The following is a 12,262-nucleotide window of genomic DNA, read 5'->3' on the forward strand; positions in this document are numbered from 1 at the left end:
GTTATTTTTATAAAAACAGTCAGTATATCCTGATAGTATTGCATGAGACAGATAATATGAGAAAAATCATGTTCTTCTGTTTAGCTAAACAGTACACTAAAAGATGTTTCTGAAAACATTTGAGGCAAGAAATAGGCATTACAGTAACAGAATATTGATTCATATTTGATCAGCGCTGCCTAGTTTGACCGTTTGATCGGAGTTAGCACGTTTTGCGAGCAGTGACTGACAGCTATCCAGAGACTGCTCAGCTCTGATTGGTTGTTTTGTTTTGGCATGGTGGAAACTTGCAAATGCCTTTAAGAGCACTAGTACAAAGTGACATGATTTTTTTCACAGATTATCTGTCTCTTGCACTACTGTCAGGATATAGTGACATTTTTATAAAATTAACTTATCATATTTGCTCAAAGTTCCCAAATGCAGCTTTAATGTCACTGAATTAAAGGTTCGGTGTGTAGGATCTGGCGGTATCTAGCGGTGAGGTTGAGATTGCAACCAACTGAAGCCTCTCCCGTGTGCCAAGCGTGTAGAAGAGCTACGGTGGCTGACGCAAAAAACGTGAATGGCCCTCTCTAGAGCTAGTTCTTTTAATTTTGGAGCATTTGGAGCAGTGCTTAGAGTGTGTGTGTATGAGGGAAGTGAGTGGTGAAGCAAGAGAGAGAGCGGCAGCAGCGGGAGTGAGTAGCATTATCGACTCCAGCCCAAGCCATTCTGGGCTACTGTAGAAACATGGCGGACTATGTGGAGAGGACCCGCTCCCCGTGTAGATATGAAGGGCTCATTCTAAGCTAAACGAAAACACAACTATTCTTATTTTCAGGTGATTATACACTAATGAAAACATACATATCAATATTATATTCCATTTCTGCCAATAGATCCCCCTAACTGTTACACACTTGTCCTTTAATAAAAAAAATAATAAAATAATAATTAAAAAAAATCAAATATAAATCTGTGAAAAAAAAATAAGACCCTATCCTCACCCCCAAATTCCAGACTATCCTCCCTTCAAAAAAAATAAATTTTCATACAGTGCCTTAGAAATATTTTCATTTAAAGTACAAATTGAAATTATACCAACAAACCAAGCTAAGGGGAAGTAGCCCTGATAAATCTTTAGTCGCGATTCATTACAAAGTAACTTCTGTTAGGCTAAGTTTACATAATTGGAAATTCAAAAGTTGTAAAATTACAATAAATTAATCCAATTTGGAGTACGTTATCTGGAGTGAATAAAAGTTGGATAGGCCTAAATAAAAAAGACAAAAATAAGTAAGTGTCTTAAGTGTTCACTGAAGGTGACGTTGCACTAAAGCTGATGTTTCCTCACTGCCAGTATGTCCTTGAAGGCACAGCAGCTTTTGCATAAATCACTTGTTAACTCGCAGGATCAAAGGTCTCCTATGAGTTCTCGCTCATGCGCTCAATCAGTCAGTCAGAGGCAGGCGGACCGTGTGCCACCACTGTGAACCACCTCAGCACTCCTCCACGTTTTAACCTCCAGGTAAAAAAAACTAACCCAGCAAACATGGACAACGTCTATGACACAGTAGATGAGGGAAGTGCGCATGAGGAGCGCCGTGATGGAGCCGACAGCCCCGACGACCAAGAGCCCAAACAGGTGAGCTCAGGTGAGTCGAAGGAGCAGCAGCTGCTCAGCGAGGTGACGGTCCACGTCTCCTCTGCGGAAGGAGAGCAGCGCAGCTCTCCGGACTACATGGACACCAGAGACGAGGACAAACACAGCAGCTCGTCCTCTTCATCCAGCGATGATGATGAAGAGGAGGCCAAAGCAGAGAAAGAGGTTAAAGCAGATGAGGTAACAGAGGTGAAGGTGGAGCCAGCGGTGGAGGAGGTGAAGGTGGAGGAAGTGAACGGCGAGGCGCACGATGGATCCAGGCGCTCATCATCATCCTCGGCCTCCTCAGCATCCTCCGGTCCGCCCGGAGACCCGTGCGATGATCCACCGATCCAGCTGAGGGTCCAGGAGGAGGAAGATGAGATGCTGATGTCGTACACCCTCCCCAGCACTGACAGCACGCCGGAGGAGTCCGTCGACTACAGCCTGAAGACTGTGGAGACTTTGGAGACTCTGGAGAATGTGACTCTGGATGAGAGCAGCCAGCCGGACATCTCTCTGTTCGTCAAGGTAAGAAACAACATAGAGAGGACCAGCAGACAGTGTTTGCAGGGTTTGACCCAGGTTCAGCCATCAGACTGCTTCAGCCTCACTGTTCAGCATATGAGGCATCAAACATAAGCAGCTACATTAAAGGTAGAGTTTCACTTTCAGTAGTGATGAACTCAGCAGCATTTTTTTCCGATTTGCCAAAATGCTCCTTGAAGCCATCATCTTGTCTGTGTATCCTTCACTGTTTTGGATCCTCTAGCACAGCTATTCTCAACCACTGGTCCGGGGCCCACTGGTGGGCCTCAGAGAGACACCTTGTGGGTCTGCCAAAATGGTTAGATTAACCACTATTCTGTATTTCAGAGGTTATAGCGGGCTCACTTTTAAAGCTAGAGTAAAGATACTGGCATCATATGAAACTAGAAAAACGTAAGGAATCCATCGGTACCAACCGTGTCATGCTAGCTTGTCGGGAAGGAGGTTAAATAACGCTCCAAACTTATGCTAAATTTTGGTGAGGAAAAACTGCCATGGCCATTTTCAAAGGGATCCCTTGACCTCTGACCTCAAGATATGTGAATGAAAATAGATTCTACAGGTACCCACGAGTCTCCCCTTTACAGACATATATGGCACAGATGCAGTGACACAAAATCAAGCAATTTTTTAAACTAGCAAAAGTGTGTGGTGAGGAAATATGACTGAATACTTTGGATTCATAATGGCAGGCAGTGATGGGTGAGGGTAAGCTGAATATCTATGTGGGTCATTACACCTGACAGTGGCACAACACATATTTTATAGCCCAGTTTGTCATTTATTTGGGAAGGTGGTCCTCGGAAATGTTTGAACAATCGGAAGTGGGCCTGGAGTTACAAAAGGTCAAAAGTCCTGTCAGGATTGCTTACTCAGTGGTGGAAGTATACTCAGATCAATACCACAGTGTAGAGATACTCTGACACATGTAAAAGTCCTGTATTCAACATTTGACTTAAGTAAAAGTACAAAAGTATCTGCATCAAAATATACTCAAAGAACCAAAAGTAAAAGTATTCATTATGCAGAATGGCCCTTTTCAGAATAATATACATATTATATTATTGATGCATTAATGTGAAGATCACGTTAATGTTGCAACTAGTAAAGGTGGAACTCATTTTAATTACTTTATATGCCACCTGGTAGCTTGTGAATTTACACCCTGGAGACCAATAAAGTCTTATCTTAACCCATAATAATGCATCATAAAGTATTTGTTGATTATATTTGATATTATTGTTTTCAGATAAATGTAGGAGTAAAATGTACAATATAGAGCTCTGAATTGTGGTGGAGTTAGAAGTATAAAGTAGCTAGAAAATGCTAGAAAAACACTCAAACAGGTATCTCAAAACTGTACTTGAGTTCAGTACTTGAGCAAATTAACTTTGTTACTTTCCACCACTGGTTACTCATTATGGAAAACCGACACAATTAAAATAGGCTAGAGACTTTAATTCCCCTTGAATAGAAGTGAATCAACCAACTGACACGTTCTGCATTCTGGGGACAGAACATTGGTTATTGTATTGCAATATCTGCCACACACTGCATGTACGGTATATATTTTATATCAAAGATTAGTGCATATATTGAGAGACACCATCCAAAAGTGAAACATCAACCATTCGTTGGCTGAGACTGAGCCATAACAATAACTAATCTAATCTTATTTTAGGTCAATATTCATTATGTGATAATAATCATATAAAATATTCGGAAGCAACGACTGATAATGCTTTCAGTTTCACAATCAAGGTCCATATCAGAATAATTCGAATTTGCTACGTACATTTACAGTCAAGAAATTTGAATGTGTGGATTCCATTTGCAGGTCAAATTAAGTGCAAGAAAACATACAAAAAAATTTAAAAAGATAAGAACTATAATGATGTTGTAAGAAGAGATAATACTCAAGCACTATACAACTACTATGTGAAAAACTAAAAATAGAAATCTTAACTTATTTATAGCCAGAGTATACGCATGGTTTACTGTTGAAGCATAACTAACTGTAGAGTTTTTTTTTTAAGTTGAATAAATTAAACTTTTTGAAGCAAATGTACTATAACTTTAGTATATTAGTATATTTCAGTGAGAAACGTCGTAGGAGCAGTGATCTCTTTGTATCAGCAGCGTTGTCAGTGACTTTAATCTGCAGGCAGCCTGATGTAATAATTAACTGGTTTACTGTACGGCAATAGAAACCAGGGGTGAACTCCATGCCTGAGTAAATCCCACTGTGTGTTTTGCTGCTTTTCTGATATAGAGCTGCTCTGTGAGAGGTGAGCTGTACTATCAGTACATGCAGGGGTCACTTTGCTGATTGGGCAACCGAGATTGAGAGTCAGTGGGGCTGGACTCAAGGAGAGCTCTGTCTTAGCTCACTAAAAGGCCTCGTAATAGGGAACGACAGTAGTGGTTAGTGCTGAATCTTACAATTGTCTTTATATTGTATTGGCAAAGGCCATGGTCGAATAGAGATGAGTGTATGCAATCAACGCAGACGTAAACAAACAAAGTAATTGCTACAATCTGATCTGGATGATGATTTCTAGAAGTGATCCAAACCTCCTCCTATAGTTGTGACAGGGACTGGGGCTAACTCCAGAAACAGTATTAGCCTTTAGCCTTGCCAAATCCAACATCTCGGGTCATGAATATCATAACATACTGAATGTCCATTGTTCTTTTATCACGGCATAAAGAAATCTTCTATACATCTGTCCTTGCAGCTGATTTTCACCCATTTTCTTGATACATTGGTGGGTTTTGGGGATTAGCGATATGCTATCTTTGTGTCATTATATCACAATTATGATAAAGGTGGACCATAGTTCACCATGGAAGTGACAACATGCTTGGCCCCTTCTCTGCATACCACCCCACCCTCATCCTGTCCAACCCGTGGGTGGATTTCCCAACAGTTTTTAATCTTCAATGATCGCCATAAACCAAACCAAGCTGCACTATAAAAATAGGGAGGGGAGATTGTCTGTCCATGCTGAAAACCTACGTAGCTCCTCCCCTGCCATTTGTGATATAGCACACCACTGCCAATAGGCTATCAATACTATCACTAATAAGTGCTTTTTAATCTTTTTTTATATTCTTATACTGCCTGATAAACTGATTATGATAACACCAACTGTAAACGATTACTGGCCAAGCATGAATGGCCATATGCCCATATTAATGAAAGCTTGGTTGTCACTGATGGTTCATTAAGACAATGCTTATATCGACAAGACTGTTGGTTGTCACATTTGACAAGCGTGTGTCGACACAAGTGGAGAGTTCAAACACTCCCCCTTTTACTTTGGCTCTGGAAAGATACAAAATGTCTGTTACTGTTTGATGTTCGGGTGAATGATTAGCCCAACAAGTCAGTGATTTGAGCTTCCTTTTGTCTCAAGAGGGTACACAATACCCCAAGGCCATTCTTCTGAACCTTTAATGGTTTTATGATCATCAAGGATTTAGTAAAGGAATAGTCAGACATTTTTGGATATAGGCTTATTTGCTGTTCTACAGAGAAATAGATAAGATGGATACCGCTGGCAGTGAATATACAGATACAGCCAACAGCCAGCTAGCTTCATAGTCTATGAACCCCATTGATATATTTTTATAACTTATCCTCAAGGTGTCTAGTGAACTAATTTTTATGTTCCCATCTCAAAATATTGTCCCAATTGTCTTTGCGGCCTTCTTTTATTTTGGTTGTAAATTAATCTGACTTTTTCCATATTTTAAGTTTAAATGTACCTAACTTGTTAAAAGCATGACAATAACCCTCTCAGTCAATACCTCATTACACAGACAAATAGGGTCATTTGTCCCCTTCCTTTTTTTCCACATTGTACGTTTCAGCCTTATGCTAAAGTCCATACCCCATAATGACAAAGCAAAAACAGGATTTGGAGATTTTCTCCTCCTCCTCTGCAGATCCTCTCAGCTCTCTCAGGTTGGATGGGGACAGTCAGTGGACGGCTAGTTCCAGGTCCCTCCAGAGATGTTCTTTTGGGTTCAAGTCTAGGCTCTGGCTGGGCCACTCAAGGACACTCACAGAAAGTCTCTCCTGCTTTGTCGTGGCTCTGTGCTTAGGGTCATTGTCCTGTTGGAAGGTGAACCTTCAGCTTGATGCCAAACAGTTAAAACTTGGTTTCATCAGACAAGAGAATCTGAGTGTCCTTTAGGTGTGTCATGTGGCTGTCTGGCCACTCTGCCATAACTGGTGGAGTGTTGCAGTGATGGTTGTCCTTCTGGAAGCTTCTCCCATCTCCACACAGGATCTCCGGAGCTCAGCCAAAGTGACCACCGTTTTCCTGGTCACCTCTCTTACCATAAAGGCCCTTGCTCAGTTTGTCTGGGCTGCCAGCTCTGGGAAGAGTCCTGGTTGTTCCAAACTTCTTCCATTTAAAAATGATTAAGAACCTTGACTTGTGAATGAATGACTTGAGAACCTTCAATGCAGCAGAATGTTTTTGTAGCCTTCCCCAGATCTGTGCCTCAACACACTCCTGTCTCTGCTGAGCTCTGCACACCTTGTATAGACAGGTGTGTTCCTTTCCAAATCACGTCCAATCAATTGAATTTACCACAGGTGGACTCCAACCAAGAGAGAGAGAGATCGGAGGCACCATAGCTGAGTCTGAATACTTTCTGAATGCACTGTATACAGTATGAGAGTGGTATCAATCTTGTCATATTTGACATTTTCCCAAAATTCTGAGCTATTGCTTTACAAAATCAGCTAAAATTCAATGTATTCTCAGGTCTGGGCCTGTAAAAGATGCTAAAATATATAAAAAGAGCTTCTTTAAAATGCAGGGACATGTAGTTGCACCCATTTGGAATAAAGTTTTCTATTTATTAATGCCAAATTTGGTAGTCGAAAGACTTTCGAATGAGATGTAAATCTGAAAAGACTTAGAGCTCAGCTCATTATCATGTATTGTTTTCATCATGTAGGTGCTGTGAGGCATATTGAGACTGTAGCTTTAAATAAGGCCTATACAAATAAAACCTAAAATAACACATTTAGAAAGTACTCCATATGTTCCCCCATAAACACTGATAATTAACTCCTTCTTCCATAGTGGACCAGTAATTGGTTTGTGCTGCATGTTGTCAGCCAGGAGAGGGGGCTGCTCTATAAATAGGAACAGTTCTAAATATTAGCTCTAGCTTCTCCCAAATTCACAGATGATGAGAGGGTATATGTCTCACAGAACACTGTGTGTGCCTGTTCCAATGAGCCAAATAGTGAGCACCACTCAATTTCTTCAGTGTGATGAAGACCTGTTTTTATCTTTGTTGCCCTACTTAGTAGCCAGTTCCGTAAATGAACGCCAATTCTTGCCTTAAAACCAAAGCCAAGCATCAATAATTCACGGAGGGAAACTCTCCAGGTCTCCTGCTGGTGATCAAATATAACCTGCCTCATTCTGCCAGAGTCAAACATGTGAACATGCATTAAATATAAACGCTGCTGCACTCAAAAAGGGACAAAAAGTGACACAATTATCATCCCACTTCTTTTGCATGTTATATATTTAATATTTGGGATTACTCAAAAGGGGTGATATTTTTGATATTTTTGTTTGTGAAGTAGCTGGAAAGGTCAACCTGATCTGACCCCAAGAAGCAAAGAGAAAAATAAGAAAGTGAGGTGAGATGAGACAGAATAGAGAGGATGTGATGGTGGTGCATGGTGTGTGTTAGAGTGGAGTTTGGTTGCTGCGTTGGGAAGAGAGTGATGGGGCTCCACCCCCTGGCTATAGACAGACACCTGTTTTCCACTTTGTGTCAGTGAGAAGCTCGCTCTGCTCTCCATCTGTGTCTAAATCAGAGCACAGGGGCTCTCTACCTGCCACCTGGACAGGACACAAACAAGGAGGAAGACAGCCTTTTGCAGGACCATAAAGGTGGTGGATGGTGGAGATCTTGAATCAGGGACTAGAAAACCAAAGACAGCTTCTTCTTCTTAAGGTGTGAGGGATCACTGTCAGCGGAGAGAGGATAATCTCAGAGAAGATCTTTTTTTTTTTTTGGAGGATGTAGACCTCCAAGGATAAGCAAAGGACTGTAGTTAAAAAAAAAAAAAAAGAATCAAGGTGACAGCCAGAAGCAGGCATCATGTCCACTAACAGTCAAGACAGAGACCCTGATATCGAGCTTTTTGTCAAGGTAAGACAGAGACAGAACTGTGGTTTTCTAAGTTAAGTTTTGATGGAAGATAGATAGACAGTATATGAGCAGGATTTCAGTGCACTACTGTGTGTCGTGGAAAGCTTGTGTAACTCAATAGCAGAGGTAGAGTTACACTGGCACACTGCTCTCCATGTTGACCCGGGATTGTTGTGACAGTGATACTGAAGCTGCTTGTCGACGGTGGGAAGCTCTGCCGTGCTACCATTACTCCACATTACTCCACATTAAAAGACTTTTTTTAAAGGACTGCATTAGCGGTGTGCGTGGCGGGCTAATTCTCTTCACTCTCAAATCCATTAAATCAGCCACTCTGCTCTTTTATATTCAAGTATAAAAGACATTATTTTTGTGCTGGTATTCACTGATCAATAGAAGTCCCAGATTATCTTCCGAAATAAAGCAAACACGACAAAAGTGCCAGTTTGGAAGGAAGTGCAGTGTTGTTTTTGTTCTCCACAACTAGATGCACTTGAGGCCCTGTGGGAAATGTTAGAGGTAGATAGATATACCTGAGGCAGGTGAGGTGGAGGCAGGTGGGAAAGCTCATTGCTGATGATGTGTTTGCTGCCTGGATGCACTGACCCAATTAGCTGGTGTGGAGGCTGCTTTCAGCCAATCCACCTCCTAGGAAACCAGTCAGCTTTAGGTAACTGAAACTTCACTGACACTCGGCTTACTCTGTTGTTTCAGTACATGAAACTCTTATTTCTAGAAAGCAAAATGCCGTAGCTAGATAATTTGTCTTTTGCCTTGCATTTAGTTAGCAATCCTAAACTGTCACTCTTTCAGTAAATGTTGTTCTTAATGAAACCAAACTCACTTTTTCACACTCTATGTGCAGTGTGTTAAGTGCACTATGGTTTCCATAGTAGCTGCAGCCCAGATGCTTCCATCTGAGGTGTGACCTAGATGGACACAGAGTCATCCTACATGGCTGCACCTCCTTTAATGACCCCATAAACCCTGCACACAATTTAGACTTTCACCGAACAATCTATTCAACATATGACACAATATATCTGGGCTATCCAGTGACAAAAAATTTTAATTGTTTGCATCATGGAATCCAGCATTTTTGAGTCCAATTTGACCAATAGTTGGGAATAAATGTCAGGATATCTCGTCCTATGCTGCAATAATTTTGACATTTCTTATTCTACTATCTCTCTGTTTTTGGTCCTCCAACCTTATGGAAGTATAATGATAAATTATTTTAAAGTGTAACTTTTCAGTGCTCGTGTATACAGGGATTGCCCCGTATAACACTAGCAAATTTTGCCTACATTATTCATCAAAGTAGCTGAAAAATGTAATTGTGTAAATTCAGATCTGTAGTGGCAGATATTTTTAAAGCATGGTACTTATTGGGGTAATTGTACAATTAAGTTCAATTTAATATAAAAAGTGTTTTTAAAGCTTTCATAAAGTACTTTAGAAAATAAAACGGCATACTGGAAATGAAAAAGCAACATATGATTTACTCAAATTATTACTCTGAGCCTGGGCAGCTGATCATTCTGTTGAAAAAAAGTGCGTTTGAACGGGTGAGTTGAAATATTGCAGTATTAAGTAATCACAGACAAATGTAAATATAAAAACATGAGTAATTGTTTTGTTTGCACTGCCCTGCAAATGCTGCTTTGTCATTCATTCTCATTAAAATGTGTGGTAAGACAAACTGAGAACACCCTAGCCCAGTAACCCTATAATAAAGTATGCATGTATATGTACTGTATATGGGCTGGATGGATCATATGAAGTAACATTGCCTCCAGTGGACCCCCACTCATCATCAGATCTCTCAGCGGCTCCGTGCGCTCACGTTCCTCGTGCCCACAGGCCCAGTTGTGTGTGACAGCTTTTGTCCTCCGTGTTCTAGATGTTGATTGGCTATTATCAGTGGCTGTGTATTGTGTTACCGCCGTGCCGCTGAGCCTAGCCATAACAATGAATGGACAGAAGCATCGCATGCACTCAGGCTGCATGACAGCACCGGGCATCAATGGCTGGCGTACATACAGTTGGCTCAGCTACTTTTAGACTGACAGCTCAGTTTTCTGGTGTTTGCTGGGAGCAGCGTACTGTCAAGCACACAAACTGAATGGCAAAATGTTTTCCGTATCTTTTATTTGTGAAGTGACTGCTGATGCTGCATTCAAGTGAAGCATTTATTTGTCATCTCAAGGATACGACGAAATTGCACATAGTTAAATGAATCTACTGATCTCTTAAAACTTTTATTTTCCAAGTCACTAATGTAATAAATGAAAAAAACTGTCTCCAGTGGCAAATCTGTGTTGACCTAGAGGTCAGTACACTGTATTTTGCTGTGTGTTGTGGACCTCTCTGTGAGTGCCCCGTCGGACAGTGAACCAGCTGATGGAATCACTATGTATAATTCAGCTGGGCCAGTGGGTCAGGTGTCACTGCTGACGCTCTGCTGTGTATCCACACATGCCGACACACATGTGCACGATGTATATGATGGAGGGGACGTGACTATAGAAAAACTTGCAACTCCTATTTGGTTATTTTAGGCTATTTATAGGATTAAACGTTTGGATTCATTGATAAACTCATTTCAAAACCATTTGGACAAATTCCACAATTTTGTTTTTACTCTTGGTATTGGGTAAAATGTTTTGACATCAAGAGTATGATGCTTTTGCTATATGGCCGAATTTATATAGACACCATTTAGTACACATAGAATACTACTGATATCCAGAGTGAACTTTTGGTTTGACTCTGTCCTTATCATAAATTTGATCAGGGATTTAAGGGTGACGTATTTATGTGTGTTTGCGCAGTGTTTAAATTTATACAACCCATGACGCTTCTCTGAACAACCTTTCTGGTCAAATAAAAGTCAAAGATAACAGTCTGTTAAATCCAATATGTATTTGATGTTAGCAGCAAGGTTGCCAGATTCTCAGGAAAGACAATCTTGTGACCCAAGTAGGGGGAATTACTTTCATTATCGAGTAATTTGACGATTATTGTCTAGATTAATTGTTAGCTCAATAAACTTAAAAAAACCCCTTAAACTTAAAGGTACTATTTGTAACAATTTACATGTATTAATCGCTTTGTATTGCCATTGTGTGAACAGATTGTAATATAACTTAAAAACTGAGACCTTTTGCTTCGTAATGTTAGCTGATGAAGTAATTTGCAAAGGGCAAGCTAGTTAGTATCATGGAGATTGGACATTACAGATAGTAATGGTGATATATGATTGTAATGTAATGTTAAGTCACTGTTTTGGCCGATGCCCAGGATGATGGCTCGCGCCTACGGACTGCGTGCACGAGCAACAGGATGCTGACTGCAGTTCACTTAACGGCCACCGGTGTCATTAATAACAAGGACTTTCTAAAAGTTACATATAGTCCCTTTAAAAAAACTTAAACTCAAAACAGAAATTTGACATCCTAAGCATTAGGAGCAGTGGGGCTGCTGTGAAGCACCCTGGGAGCAACTTGGGGTTCAGTGTCTTGTTCTAGGACACTTAAACATGCACACAGTAGTAGCTTTTGAGTGAATAATGTCAATCACAATTTCCTTGAGCCCAGAGTGATGTTATCAGATGTCTTGTTTTGTCCAAATAACAGTCCAAAATCCAAAGAGAAACTATTTACTACAAGGAAAAGCAGCAAATCCTAACATTTGAGAGCCTGAACCATCAAATGATTGGCATTTTTCTGTTGATCAACTAATCCATTATTCGTCAATCATTCTCTCTAACGTCAGAAATGTGTTGACTTAACTATATGGCTGTATTTCCACCACGTGTCATATGTCATCACTCTGACTTGCTTCCTGTCGTGTGCAGGCGGGCAACGACGGAGAAAGCATCGGCAACTGTCC

General features: G+C 40.6%; 1 protein-coding gene across 2 annotated transcripts in view; it reads left to right on the plus strand.

Annotated features, from left to right (window-relative positions):
* The first annotated feature begins 1,421 nt into the window (after positions 1 to 1,421).
* clic5b (chloride intracellular channel 5b) overlaps positions 1,422 to 12,262 on the plus strand; it is a 15,682-nt gene continuing 4,841 nt past the window's right edge. The window contains exons 1-2 of one of the 2 annotated variants that reach the window (XM_074616161.1): positions 1,422 to 2,155; positions 12,228 to 12,262. The exon at positions 12,228 to 12,262 is cut by the window's right edge and continues 75 nt beyond it. In XM_074616161.1, the coding sequence (XP_074472262.1) occupies positions 1,424 to 2,155; positions 12,228 to 12,262 (767 nt within the window). In that variant the 5' untranslated portion in view covers positions 1,422 to 1,423. Of the gene's footprint in view, positions 2,156 to 8,000; positions 8,369 to 12,227 lie in introns of those variants that run through there. The other variant, XM_074616162.1, reaches the window with a different exon arrangement.

This window comes from Sebastes fasciatus, chromosome 18, assembly GCF_043250625.1.
Source record: "Sebastes fasciatus isolate fSebFas1 chromosome 18, fSebFas1.pri, whole genome shotgun sequence".
Lineage (NCBI taxonomy): Eukaryota > Metazoa > Chordata > Actinopteri > Perciformes > Sebastidae > Sebastes > Sebastes fasciatus.